The sequence below is a fragment of the Nilaparvata lugens genome, chromosome 2, assembly GCF_014356525.2.
Source record: "Nilaparvata lugens isolate BPH chromosome 2, ASM1435652v1, whole genome shotgun sequence".
Classification (NCBI taxonomy): Eukaryota; Metazoa; Arthropoda; class Insecta; order Hemiptera; family Delphacidae; genus Nilaparvata; species Nilaparvata lugens.
The window spans coordinates 47,738,457-47,753,046 of record NC_052505.1 but is presented as its reverse complement, the minus strand read 5'-3'; the positions used below and the strand labels follow the sequence as shown (position 1 = coordinate 47,753,046).

Genomic DNA, 14,590 nt, shown 5'->3' with positions numbered 1-14,590 from the left:
CATCTTTCAGAAGTTCTTCTGGGATTCCATCTTCTCCTGGTGCCTTGTTTCTATTCAACTTCTCCACTGCCAATTGGACCTCCCACATCGATGGAGGGGGTTGTTCTGCCAGGTCGGTGTTGATAGTTACCTCTTCATCTGGCCTTTCCAGTGGAATTGCAGGATGGTACAGTTCTTCAAAGTGCTCCTTCCATCTTCGCAAGACTTTCCCCGGCTCACTCAGCAGTTCACCATCCTTTGCTCTGCACAAAGTTGTTCTTGGCATGAAACCCTTTCTTTCTATATTAACTTTGTTGTAAAACTTTCTTGTTTCATTCCTATCTCTCGCAGCTTCTAGGATCTCCAGCTCTTTCTTCTACCATTCTTTCTTCTTTTTCTTATGTATCCTCTTTCCAGCTCTTCTCATAGCTCTATACTGTTCGGCTGTACTCCTTGTCCCTCGACTCTGCTGCATCTTCATATGGGCTGTGTTCTTTTTCTTTGTTGCCTCTTGGCATTCGTAGTCAAACCATGTTTTGGTCTGTTCTTGCCTTTCCACTCCTATAACATCTTCTGCAATCCTTTCCAGTTCATCCCTTAGGCTTCTCCACATCCCAGATGGATCTTCATCCTCTTCAACTTGCAGATTATCCCGGACACAGTCTTTGAATTTCTGAGAAGAGTCCTCTTTCAAGGCACCAACATTGAACTTCTTGCGTTTGGCTCCCTCTATATTTTTAACTTTGGAGATCTGTGCTCGTAGCGTGGCTCCAACAAGGTAGTGGTCCGAATCTATATTTGCTCCGCTAAAGGTCCTTACAGCCATAACATTAGAACGATGCCGGCCATCTATCATCACATGATCAATTTGATTATAATATGTAGCCATATCCGGGGAGACCCATGTTTCCTTATGGATATTTTTCCTGGGAAAGGATGTGCTGCTTATCACCATTCCTTTAGATGCAGCGAAGTTGATAAGTCTTATTCCGTTCAGATTGGATTCATTATGTAGGCTGTGAGAGCCCGCTTGCTGTTTGTAGATTTCTTCCCGTCCTATTTTAGCATTCATATCTCCCATTAGAACTTTAATGTCATGTTTTGGGCATGCATTATATGCTCTCTCAAGATCTCCGTAAAATGTATCCTTCTCTTCATCAGGCTTTTCTTCAGTAGGTGCATGGCAGTTGATTATTGATAGATTGAAAAACCTTCCTCTAACTCGTAACACTCCGATTCGTTCATTTACTGCCTTGAAATCAATCACTAACTGCCTGATATGCTTCATAACTAGGAAGCCCACACCAAAACAGTGTTTAGTCTTGTGGCAGCTGTAGTAGAAGTCTGCGTTTCTTTTGTGTATAACACCGTCTCCTGTCCATCTTACTTCTTGGATTGCAGCTATGTCTGCTTTGTAGGCTGTTAATCTGTCTGTAAACTGCTGCAGTGCTCTGTTTCTGAATAGGGTATGCACATTCCATGTAAATAGTCTTAAATCATTTTTCCGTTTTCCAAAGCCAGTTTGTTTCCGTTTTTTAATCCTTAAATCCTGTCCAATCTGAGGCTCATTCTGAGTTTCCATAACGTTGACAGTTTTACTGGAAGGGTTGTTGGCCCTTCGCAAACCCTCCTCCTTTCCCCCTAAAAGTGGGACCCCGGGCTTGGGACCGGCAGTGGCGGAGTTCGATAGAAATGAATACATATTTAAAAATATTTTATTCTATTCAAAATAACAGCCAACAAATATTTTTCATCTGTGATTCAAATCTGTAACACGCGAACTGGAGTCGGTCATTGTTTCAAGCTGGTAATCATTGTTACAACTTTTGCTGATAGATAAGGCAATCGACAGTACCAGCCAGACTTCCAGTACTTACTTTTTAGTTTTTAGATTTTAGGTTAGGATCTAAAAGAAAACATTGTAACCAATAACGTGAGTTAATGTAGGTGGAGGAAAAATGTTGTGTTCTTCACATTCGCCTCGGGCATCAAACTTCCCCTCAGGGGAGAAAAATCTCAAATACAAATAACTATTACACTCACTGCGCATGCGTGATACGGTTTCTCCTTTTGCTTGCTAAAATTGAGAAATCATATTTTTTTGCCTGTAATCAACTGATTTATTGCTGGTTCTAGCTATATAATAATATATATGGGTTGGACTTCAGAAGGTGTCTCGCTGGTTGGCTGAAAATCTGCTAACATTGAACCATGAGAAAACCTTCTTTCTGACCTTTTCGGCGACTCAACATGGACAGCCAACAGGAGATGAGATAGTAATCAAGAATCAATGGAATAACACTTCATACACAGTGTGAAGTTGTGGATTGTAAATCCTTCACAGATAATACGATGTTTCTGATATTTATAAGAGCAATCTCTAAATTCCCTCTTTTGCGAATAAATTCACAAAAAATTAAGGCCGTCCGGCTCGCAAAATTACTGGGTTCAAACCTCAGCTCTAGCTCAGTGGTAGATACACGAATATTCCAAATATAAGTAATTACCATAAGGTTCAATGACCAGTGATTGATAATTCTTACCGCTGCTTCTGTGAAGTTCTTGAAGAATACCAGTGCGGAAATTAAAAGAATATTTGATGACTGATTATCAGTAACCATGTACCACTAGAGAATAATCAGGACCAACTATAATTGTTTCTAGTTGATTCTTAAAACGCTCGTCGTGAATACAAGTATTCACCAATATACCCTTTCAAAATTCCTTAGAACTTACAACGCCAGTTCTTGAAGCTCTCTGGATCCTTATATGATATAACTGGAACCTTATTAATATAATTTTTCAATATAATTGTTCTGGCAGTTAAAATGAATATCATCAAAGGGTGATAAACATTGAGTGTTCTGAATAAAGTTAATATTACTCGATCCGATAATTTTGAGTGCTGCTAAATATTTGTTGATATTAAAACAGCTCAAACTATATAACACAAGATGAGTTAGGATATAATAAAAAATTCTATAAGTTTGTATGCTGACATAAACAACATATATTCCCATAAAAAGATGTGCATAAAAATATTCGATATATCTATAATTCACTTAAATAATCTATTTCTAAAATCTGAATAATTATCACAGGCTTTGCTAATACTCACAATAATGAGTTTCAAATTCATAAATATACTATATTTAATACTGGTACTTATACTTCCAATCAATACAAAATTCTGCAAATAAAAACCTGTTCGGTCTATAGGTTTGATATACTATACTTGGTTCAATTAACAAATTTATAATTAATAAATTAATATTCAAACATGAGATCTCAGGGATTTATATGAATTCGGGTCGTGCGTGTAAGTAAGCTTCCTACATATATTAAATAAATTCATAAAATGTTCTTATGGACTATGTGATATTATTCAACACGTGGTGACTTTTTATTTTAATTCAAATTATTGGAATAGCGCTTGTTTATTAATTACCCCACTGAACGTAGAAGAAACGAGCTCTTTTGAAATATCACTCACTGAATTGAAGTTCTAGATGGTCTCGTGGATTGAATTAATTATTTCCAATAATTAATTAGGTAGGCTCCTTTTCGTCACTGCTGGGCTAACGCGTGATCCAGATTTTTATAAGTTTCTTTTGAATTAAAGCTATTTTTATGGAATCTTTACAAATTTATTACGAACTCTTTGACAGCACTGAGTTCACAGATAATTGACATTTAATACAAATACTTTACATTAAAAAGGGTTTGGCTTAATAGTTTTTAAAATTTTTAAAAGGAAGAAGAAAGAACCTTAAACTCCATGTGCATCCTCTCAGGTCGGGATCTTAAGCCAGAAGAAGGAGGTTTTTAGAAAAATTTGTCTCTTCCACGAATAATTCTGTAAGCTACTCTCTGATTGGCCTTCAATTTAATAGACTCAATACAATTGGTTGCCTTGGGAATCAGGGCTTCCTCGGCTTTATAATAGAAAAAATTAAATAAAAAAGAATTTTTATACAAATGTATGGAGTGTTTATCTTAAATTGATTTCATAAATAAATCCTAACATGCGATGTTAATACATTCAGTCTTTATATGAGTTTTGTATACTCTTGATTTATCATGCTTTCTTAGATTATGATAATATTTATACAAAAATAATGGGTGTACGTATTTCTACACATCGACTTCCTATAGTATACATAATATATCCTTTATGAGTAATTTTATATAATTCAACCTGTCATATGGGTTGATCGAATAATCAGCTGGTTCGCTCGGTATTGATTCTGATAATTATCGATTTATCCAAGATCGACTAATTCTTTTCAAAATGTAAACAAATAACTCTAACCTCAATGTTCATGCATTTTATTTTTTATAATCCGCCAATAATAAGTAAGCCGCTTTATAATTTTTGATCTTACCAATGGGTTCTCATGATTATTAAATCACAATTATACATGTTTTCTTATCATTGTTGATAATGCTATTATTCCTAATCGCTAATAATACTTGATTTGAGTTGATTTATCCTTTGACTAGGTCTAACCTTCTTTCCAATTTTATAGTTCTATTATATTTCATTGGTTCATTTTAAAATGTTTGGTGGTATTAATTTACCACGTGACAACAGTTCACAGGAAACAGACACAGAAATACCTGGGAGTTACTATGGACTCTTTTCTGCGCTGGGATCATCATCTCAATGAATTATGCGGGAGACTGAGGAAGACCATCTACAGATTCAGGATTCTGAGGACACTGGTCGACAAGGGATGTCTAAGGGTTGTCTACTTCTCTCTAGCGCAGTCCCTCATGCTGTATGGGATTGTGGGATGGGGAGGTGCAAGCTTCTTGCACATTGAACCGCTCCTCAGGGTGCAGAAGCTGATCATGAGGATCATCAACCAGAAGCCTCCACGCTATTCATCAGACCAGCTATTCAATGAGTTTGACGTGATGGATGCAAGACAGCTTTACTCCAAGGAGATACTATGCAGATTACACAAGAACCCAACAACATTTCAAACTAGAAACCACAACCACAACACCAGATACAGGAATCTTCTCATAACCAGTGTTGCAAGGAAGGCACTATACCAGAGACATTTCAATCATTTAGCACCAAAATTAAATAATCTACTTCCTGCAAACTTTAAACAGATTAATCTTCCTAGAAAGTTCAAAGCAATACTACACAATTGGTTAATGAGCAAGGAAGACAGAACATAGAAAACATTATTTCAAATAACAACTAACCACCTAATGACTTACTAAACACTAACTAATTGATAATAAACACAAAAAACTAACAAAACCTACTCTAGAACATGGTACGCCATAGTGGAGTAGGTCAATTTCCACACAGAAAAACTAAACAAGTAGAGAACACATTATAAGAACCTTTTGTAACTAACTATTGTATGTAATATTGTAATTTATCTAATATTTTTGTAATTGATGTTGTAGTTTTAGTTTTTTGGGAAATAAACATTTATTATTATTATTTATTATTATTATTATTATTATATAGTCCTCCAAGTTCCATGAGGGGTAAGGTTCATAGCTTCAACAATAGCGACAATATAATATTATGGCCCTATTTCACAAAAGCTGGTTCAATTAATTTTACAAGAACCAATCAGAAAAGGCTTTCATGAAAAGAAGGCTTCTCTGATTGGTTCTCGTGGAATTAATCACAATCAAAATTCAACCAGCTTTTGGGCGACCAGTGCTATGTATTACGGTAATTATATTTATTGTTTTGTAGTCTCATTCTGCAATTTTGGAAATATGATTATATTTTAATTCAATTGGAAATCTTCTTTATTGCTTTTGCAGAATAATCGTACATCACTACTTGTCGTGTGATAACTGTTTTTTGCTCAAAGCAATAAAGTTGCGTTTTACACTTTTTATACATTAATAGCTTTATTATCATCAGTAATTATCTTTATCACTGCTTATATAACGGTGCATTTTGGCACAAATAGAATTCATTCATTGAAATGGATTATTAGGTCTCATTCCATGAAACCAGAAAGTTTTATCATCAGTTGTATTATCAGTCAACGATAAAGATGAGATAATAACGACTATGAAGGCTAAGATTATTTGCAACAATTCGGAATGGAAATCATTTTTCAATTATTTAATAAGAAAAATAATATTGTATTAGAGGTTAAGTTCTTTGTGAATAATGCTTGTTGGCAACATCAAAAACGATCAAGCTATACATCTGAAATTCAGTCAGATACTTTCTAGCAAATAGTTGTAAGTAAACAGTACTTAATAAAACAAGGACAAAAAGGGTTTTGTAGATTCCAGCATGCAAAATGAAGGACATAAACGTTTAAAAGCATATATAAATATTTATTGTATATATACTAGCAGATGAGAAATCATGAGAATATAATAAAAATAAAAAAGGAAATGGGATCTAGTTTTATTAGGCGTATTAATACAATAGCACATTTTGTACAAAAACTGGTGATGTACTAATCAGAATCCAGTATTTGGTAGACGCTAAAAATAAATATTTCAAAAAGTCACCACGTGGTCTTTTTTAAAATTATAAAAATATATAATTATTGTTAAATGTATGTGTGTTTGTTACTAGCATAGGATCAAATTTGAGTGTAAATATATTCATATATAACTTATTACTATACCTTTGCATCACAAACTTTTTGACAGTATCATATTACGAAGCTATGTAAATTTAGAAATAGGAAGTATCGTCAAGAAAGAATAAGGGAGGATCAACTGCCCACTTGCTTGCCAGAGATCAACCGGGACACCAACCAATATGAGAGCATTAGAATGAACCCCTTATATTATTAATTTTTTTTATTCCCAACGTTTGAATTTTAAATGTTCCTGTTAAGTGATCGACATAATTCAGTGGAGTCGCTCTATGACATGAGGTACTAGAGTAATCATTTCCATTGGAGAAGACGACAGCAGCCCACCAGGAATAAGGCATAGGACACATGAGGAAAATCCACGCCACATCTTTAAATTTGTGAAAAATTGGCGCACATGAGTTGTAAAATATTCTAGAGGACCCTCAGTGCAACGAATTCATAGAAATTTGATAAAGCTAGCTCGTCCAAGATTAAATTTAAAATCAAGCTTGATTTAAAATTATTTGCACAAGTAATCATAAATAAGGGAAAAGTCTTATTAAAAACATTGATGAGAATTCAATATTTAAGTATCTATCACTATTTAATTCATGGTATGTGCTCATTTAATGTATTTGATTATCAGTATTTTTTGAAAAAGAATCACCAGAAGCTCAAAGATCCTAAGATAAGTTATTTCACCTAAATTCCACTGACGGCTGAACTCATAACCTGAGAATTAATATTTAAGTTTTGTTATTGTTGGAGTATGGAATTATAAATTTTGTTATTCAACAAGCGAAAGCACATCGACAGATAGAGCCACATAAATACATATTCTGAGTAGATTTTGGCCCATACCTTCTTCTACTAGAATTCCCAGTGTCACTCTGGGCCGGCTAGACTCAGTCGGCGTCTGGGGTGGGCCGCAGCAGGGGACAGGAGGCTTGGTGTGGTGTCCATCAACCACCCTCGTTCGAGTCGAGGGTTGGAACAGGGCCTTGAGTACCTTATTGAAGTGATTCCCTCTTTTAGGAAAGAGGGGCCGTGCTTGCGCACTGCCTAACAGGGTTGGGCGGGGAGAGATAGGAGTAGGAACAATCTGGTATCTTCCATGAATATGATCCCCGGGACGTGAGAAGCGTTCCCAATTGTCACTGGATGTCTTATTGCAGATCTCGATGGAATTGGCAAGATAGAAGGGCCCTGGGTCCGGGCGTCGCTAGTGGTCACTGGGTCCCTCGCCTCGGGCACCGGCTGTTTCTGGCTATCAGAATCGGTGTCTTGGGGTCGAGAAAGGCCTTCCCAAGCCTTACTCGAGTCCTCTTGCAATTCCCGATGGAAGTACCAACATTAAAGAGCCCTGGAACCGGGCATCACTGGTGGTCACCTATTCCAACACCTTGGTCACCGGCGGTCTCCTGCGGCCAGGATCGGTGTCTTGGGGTCGAGAAAGGCCTTCCCAAGCCTTACTCGAGGTCCTCTTGCAATTCCCGATGGAAGTACCAACATAAAAGAGCCCTGGAACCGGGCATCACTGGTGGTCATCGAGTCCAACACCTCGGTCACCGGCTATCTCCTGCGGCCAGGATCGGTGTCTTGGGGTCAAGAAAGGCCTTCTCAAGCCTTACTCCAGGTCCTCTTGCTATTTCCGATGGAACTAGCAAGATAGAAGAGCCCTGGAACTGGGTATCACTGGTGGTCACCTATTCCAACACCATGGTCACCGGCGGTCTCCTGCGGCCAGGATCGGTGTCTCGGGGTCGAGAAAGGCCTTATCAAGCCTTACTCGAGGTCCTCTTGCTATTCCTGGTCCTCTTCGGGATGTTCCTGGGCCCGGTCAGATCTAGCCCAAAGCCCAACTTGTCGACACTGGTCGAATAGGGCAGGCTAGCTGCTAGAAGTGGCATAAGTTGTCATACAGGACTCGCCTTCTTGTAAGTGTTGTATCTTCAAGCTTCCAGCGTCTTCTATTAACTCCAGTTAATAGAAGGTGCAATTTGAAGTAATGGAAGGAGTAAGAGTAGATTCTGGTCTCGAGCTGGCCTCACTCTTTGGCCGCATCCTGCTTCCTTCAATAGTTTTCGACTGACTGTCCATAGTGTCCATGCTAGACTGGCTCTCTCTTCTCCTCGGCGAGCCTCCCTTGGCAGCCGAGTGGGAGAAGATAAGGGTGCGCAGCATAGTTGAGCAGTAGCCCAGTGCCTGTACTGCCCATGACACAACGAGATCTTATAACAAGATTACCGAGTGTTGACAAAACTAGCTCTAAAATCAATTTCCCTCATCAGTCACAGAATACATCGTGACAATATAATATATTATATTAGCATTATGCTGATAGGAATATTACAAGAATTATCAATCAATCTTAGTAGGCATAGTAGGATTTTGATAGAGCCATCTGTGATATATTTCCTTGCGTAATTTCTCACATTATTTTATTTCTATTGTTTCATATTTTAATATTGCTTGTTGGATATACTTTCATTTATAATTATATATTTAATTTGTTTGATGATGTACTTTTCATTTATAATCCAATCTTTATGCATGACCAATCTTGTACTAGTATTTTTTATTATTAGACTATTATTGACTAATTAATAAAATTAGCAACCAACTATATTCTTCACTGAATGTGTTGGCTAAATAAGCGATATACAGTATTGATCATCAAATCTTCAGAAAAATTACGTTCTCAAGATTTATTTAAATGCTTCAACCTAATTGCTGAAGTCAAATTGACTGAAACCCAGGGTCACAGAATTAAGCCTAAGCAGTTTGACAAGTCATAGAAAGTTTAAGGAATTCTAACTAAAATACCGTCGTTGATCACACTTGGTAACATCTCACACTGCTGACCCCTTTGTCAGATGGTAGCGAGTTGGATTGGTGTCGGTACCATATTGTCTTGTGCAATATTTAGAATCCTTATATTTATCTACCTCTTCAGCATCTATAATTGTGAAGTCAATTGGAGCAGCGGTAAGAATTGTCGATTAATAAAGCGGCAGCAGTTTGCAGCTTTGATAGCAGAATTTGGTATAAGCTCCTTGAAGAGCTGGTAGGAACCATATGGTATTTCTATTTCAGCAGGCATATAAATATAAAACATATTCAAATCTCATTTGCTCTATCGACTACTGCCAGCTGGGCACATATAAGTCAAATACGGCTTTACATGAACATGTCACAACCAATGTGGGGCATATATTCTACGTGTACCCAAAGGTGACATTACAATATGCATGTATTTTCAAATGTAGCGTAAAATTAATGTACTCAGTTTGAATTTTGTTTTGTTTGAATAAGATAAGTTTTAATATTCATTATTCTATCTCTTTTTCATCTTCGATCTTTTGTAAATAAATTATTGTTATTGACGTGACAACGTCTTATAAATTGGTTAGCCAGGTGACACTTCAAGAAACTGTGTTACGCTCCGTGTTATGCGCTCACAATGAGAGCGAGTGAGAGCTTTCGTTTCGGTTCACGGTCGTCTGGAGAGAGCACGAATAGGAGCAGTGGCGAGCAACGCAGCAGCAACCCAAAGACCTTAAAGATGCATAGACTCACATACAGCGCTAGTGTCATACTTGGAATTGAAATCCACCATTGAGGGGGCAACCCATAAGATTATTACATACCAATGCCACCAATGCTTTGTGATCTATTGTATTACAAATATATATAGATATAATATCTCGTGCTATAATACCCCAATGGCGGCCTTTAATTTCAAGTAAGAAATTGGGAAGGCATAGGCATTGTGGGTCTATATCTCTTCAAGGTCTTTACAGCAACCCGAAGGCATTCACCTGGAGAGAGAGTGAAACGGAGCAGTCAACCTGCGCAGGCGCCGCAAGCAATCTCCTGAGACTGCGCCACTACTTTCCAGGGGGGCCGCGGAATTGGAAATATCTGGAACTCAAAATATCAATGTTAAATGTCCTATGCTAGAAAACTGTTGCTGGGTGGAACTCCGAATATTTGTCAGACAGCAGAGTTGGAAATATCCGGAACTCGAAATATGTTGCTAGGCGGAATTGGGAGTATCTGGAACTCAAATTATTTGTTTGTCAGATGGCGGAATTGGAAATATCTGGAAATCAAAATATCAGTGCCAAAGTGGGAGTACTGGTAATGTGTTTGTTATTGAGAAATGGTTCAAGTCTGACTTATTTTCTGGAATGATATGGACTAATTAGCCCACTTAGGGTAATTCATAGCTCATTATACAGGGTGTTTCAGAAGTAGTGTCGAGAATTTTAGGGTATTGTACCTTGATGCTAGGAGACTACAAATGTCATATTTGAAGTGTCCAAAACTCAGCGGTTATCCTTATAGCTGCCATTTTGTTTTTTTCACTTAAAAATTTTTATCTCAAGAACGAAATGTTGTATTGATCTGAAATTTGGCATGAATATTTATGCTATAAAGACTCAACTATGAAAAATAAAAAAAAAATTTTTCGTTGAAATTTTTCAAAATGGCGGCCATTTTAAATTTTTGATGGCGAATATCTCGAAAACCGTCCATTTTACAGAAAATTTACAAGAGACAAAAAAGTTAGCAAATTTTTTCACAATTCCAATGATACCTAATTTATTAAGATTGGTCAAAGAATAACAGAGAAATTAATTTTTTTCGTACTGCATGCATGACCACTTTTCACCATTTAAAGATCAATATTAATTTTTTTTATAATTTCATGAAAACCGTTCTTATTACAGAAATATACAAGAATAACTTTCTCCAAATTTTTTTACATTGAAAAATATTAATTTCACTCAAATCGGTTCACTGATACTAATGCAGCAATTGCTCAAAATGCCGTCCTTCAACTTGATTACACAGTCTGCACCTTTCAATCATGGACCGTCGAACTGCTATAAAAGCATTTTCATCATCTTGAATGGCACCTGCTGCAGCAACCACTCTTGCCACAAGGTCTTCCTCGTTTTCTACTGGCGTGCTGTAAACAAGGTCTTTCATATGGCCCCAGAAAAAAAATCTAAAGGGTTGAGGTCAGGTGAACGTGCGGGCCACGGTACTGGTCCACCCCGCCCAATCCACCGCTGACGATAGGTCATGTTCAGAAAGTCCGTAACAACATTTCCGAAATGAGCAGGGGCACCATCATGTTGAAACCAAATATTATATCTGTTGCAAGAGGCACATCTTCCAAAAGTTCTGGTAGTATGTCTCTTAAAAAAGTAATGTACGTGGAGAATTCAGACGATTAGGAAGAATGTATGGTCCAATCACGCGATTACCTAAGATACCCGTCCAAACATTCAGCGAAAATCTATGCTGATAACCACGCACTTTGACCTCATGAGGATTGTCTAAGGCCCAGACGTGACTGTTGCGAGAGTTGAAGATTCCTTCTCTTGTAAAGCTGGACTCATCGGTAAATAACACATTTTCTAGAAAATTTGGTTGGATAATGTCTTGCTGAAGAAACCAACGGGCACAGTTTACTCTTGGCTCATAGTCGCGTTCAACCAATGAGTGAACTTTTTGAAAGCTGAAGGGGTGAAGTCTTTCCTTGTTTAGTACACGCCACACAGAAGAAGCACTTGAATTGATTTGCTTTGCAACTGCTCTCGTACTCGTTCTAGGATTGAAATCGAATTTCTGCAATACTTCCTCTTCAAAAGCAACATTTCGAACTGCTCGAGGCCTACCAGCAATTACCCTGTTCCGTTCAAATGAACCAACTTCTCTCAGCCGATTGTGAGTTCTTGTGAACACCTTGTCGGAAGGAGACGGCGGTTTGGAAATGCAGCTGCATACATCTTCTTGCTTCGGTCGCATTGCCAAGAGCTGCTCCATACATGAAGTGAATATCGGTGTACTCCAGCGGACTAAATTCCATTACAATATTAAATATTTGTGTAGAAGCAACGTAAGAAAATATTGAAACTGGAAATTTAAGATAGAAATAAGACCTAGGAAACGTGAGACTAAGAAATAGGAAGCACTACATCTGGTTCTTTACTTTTAATGAAACAACAATACTTTTACAAGACAAACATTATCATCTGAAAACCATTGTAAAATCATCTGTTTGCCCATATGGAGCCATACCGAGTTTCAAGCTTCATCTTAAATACATCTGGAATTAAAAAATTAATATTGATCTTTAAATGGTGAAAAATGGTCATGCATGCAGTACGAAAAAAATTAATTTCTCTGTTATTCTTCGACCAATCTTAATAAATTAGGTATCATTGGAATTGTGAAAAAATTTGCTAACTTTTTTGTCTCTTGTAAATTTTCTGTAAAATGGACGGTTTTCGAGATATTCGCCATCAAAAATTTAAAATGGCCGCCATTTTGAAAAATTTCAACGAAAAATTTTTTTTTATTTTTATAGTTGAGTCTTTATAGCATAAATATTCATGCCAAATTTCAGATCAATACAACATTTCGTTCTTGAGATAAAAATTTTTAAGTGAAAAAAACAAAATGGCAGCTATAAGGATAACCGCTGAGTTTTGGACACTTCAAATATGACATTTGTAGTCTCCCAGCATCCAGGTACAATACCCTAAAATTCTCGACACTACTTCTGAAACACCTGTATATTAATTTAGAATGAAATATTGGACTTGAACTTTAAACAGTAGAAACAACTTGGCTGATCTTTTTGGACTTGTTTTCATTATCAAAATTTGGGAATAGAATACTTTTGGACCTGGTCTGTCGTTCTTTTTCAATTATATGCATTATTCATTATATTCATACATATTATGCAAGCTTTCAAAACTCTGTTATCTGTTTCAACATCCAGAGAAATTTTAAGTATTATTAAGCTTAGGATTGTGGGTCTATATCTCTTTAAGGTCTTTACAGCAACCCGAAGGCATTCACCTGGAGAGAGAGTGAAACGGAGCAGTCAACCTGCGCAGGCGCCGCAAGCAATCTCCTGCGACTGCGCCACTACTTTCCAGGCAGCTATGTAAAAAATTGAATCGAGCACAGTTAGCCCGCCTAAGAGCGAGAGAGACAGAGTGGTTTTGTTGAGGATGTGTGAAGGTAAAAATAAAATCTTGTTAATATGGAATTCAGTGCGAGATTCTTTGTATAAATTAATGTTTTAAATATAATTCTTTGTATAAATAAATGTTTTAAATTGTTACTATTATTTCATCCTTCTTCCTACTTTACGAATGAATATTCACATTAAAATTATTTTACCACTCAAAGTCGTTGTCACGTAAAACTTTCGCCCGTATACAGACTTTACAGGCAACCATGCAATTTTTGTTATCAAGTTTTGTTATCAACCATGTTATTTTGTGATCTTTTTGTAATAGTTTGATTAGGGAGCAATATCTGGGGTTCAAGAGAGAAAACAAGTAGAGAAGAAGAAATAAAAAGCATTTTCTTGCAGTGAAACTTGAAGGGATAGCCGCGAGGTAACCATATTGCAAAAATACAGGATGATGAAATTGGAGTGAGAGTTAGGTTGGCCACTAACTACAGGACACATGTGTTGAGCTTGAGCATGTGTGAACGGTCATGTGTTTAAACGCGAAAGGCTTCGAACGAAAAACAGTTGTTTGACAGCAGCTTCCAATAAAAAATAAACAACCAGTAACAAGAAATAAACCACTGGACAATTACAAATTATAATTATTCAAAAATAATTTAACCTGAAACAGAGCAGCGAAGCAGAAATAAACAAAAAGATCAAAGATAAAAATCCAACTTCAAAAAATGTTGTTCAAAGCCTTTTGCTGATGACACAACGTGTATGACGAGCTTGTATGTACTCATTTTCAACACACTATTTCTGTCGTAGTGGCCCTAACAAAACCATGAAAAACCCCTGTGGTTGGATAAGGGAGAAATTTCAAATAATTTTGGTGAGAAGAGAGGTAGTAGGCGTGGAATCTGAGAGATGTTGAGTGAAATTGTTATTGCTATCGTAAGCGATGGGAAGTCAGAAGGATGTAGAACACTGGAAAGTTGAAAAAAATCCTTAATTGAATATTGAAATTCAATACAAA

The 14,590-nt window shown here is 36.9% G+C and overlaps 1 protein-coding gene across 1 annotated transcript; it reads right to left on the bottom strand.

Annotated features, from left to right (window-relative positions):
• Positions 1 to 355: 355 nt before the first annotated feature.
• LOC111057030 (craniofacial development protein 2-like) lies at positions 356 to 1,681 on the bottom strand. The gene has a single exon (XM_022344452.2). It carries the CDS (start codon positions 1,679 to 1,681, stop codon positions 356 to 358), a length of 1,326 nt encoding a protein of 441 aa, XP_022200144.2.
• Positions 1,682 to 14,590: the final 12,909 nt, after the last annotated feature.

What these genes read in the sequence shown, in the direction of transcription:
- LOC111057030 (XM_022344452.2), bottom strand. Translation starts at nt 1,681, where the DNA reads ATGTATTCATTTCTATCGAACTCCGCCACTGCCGGTCCCAAGCCCGGG.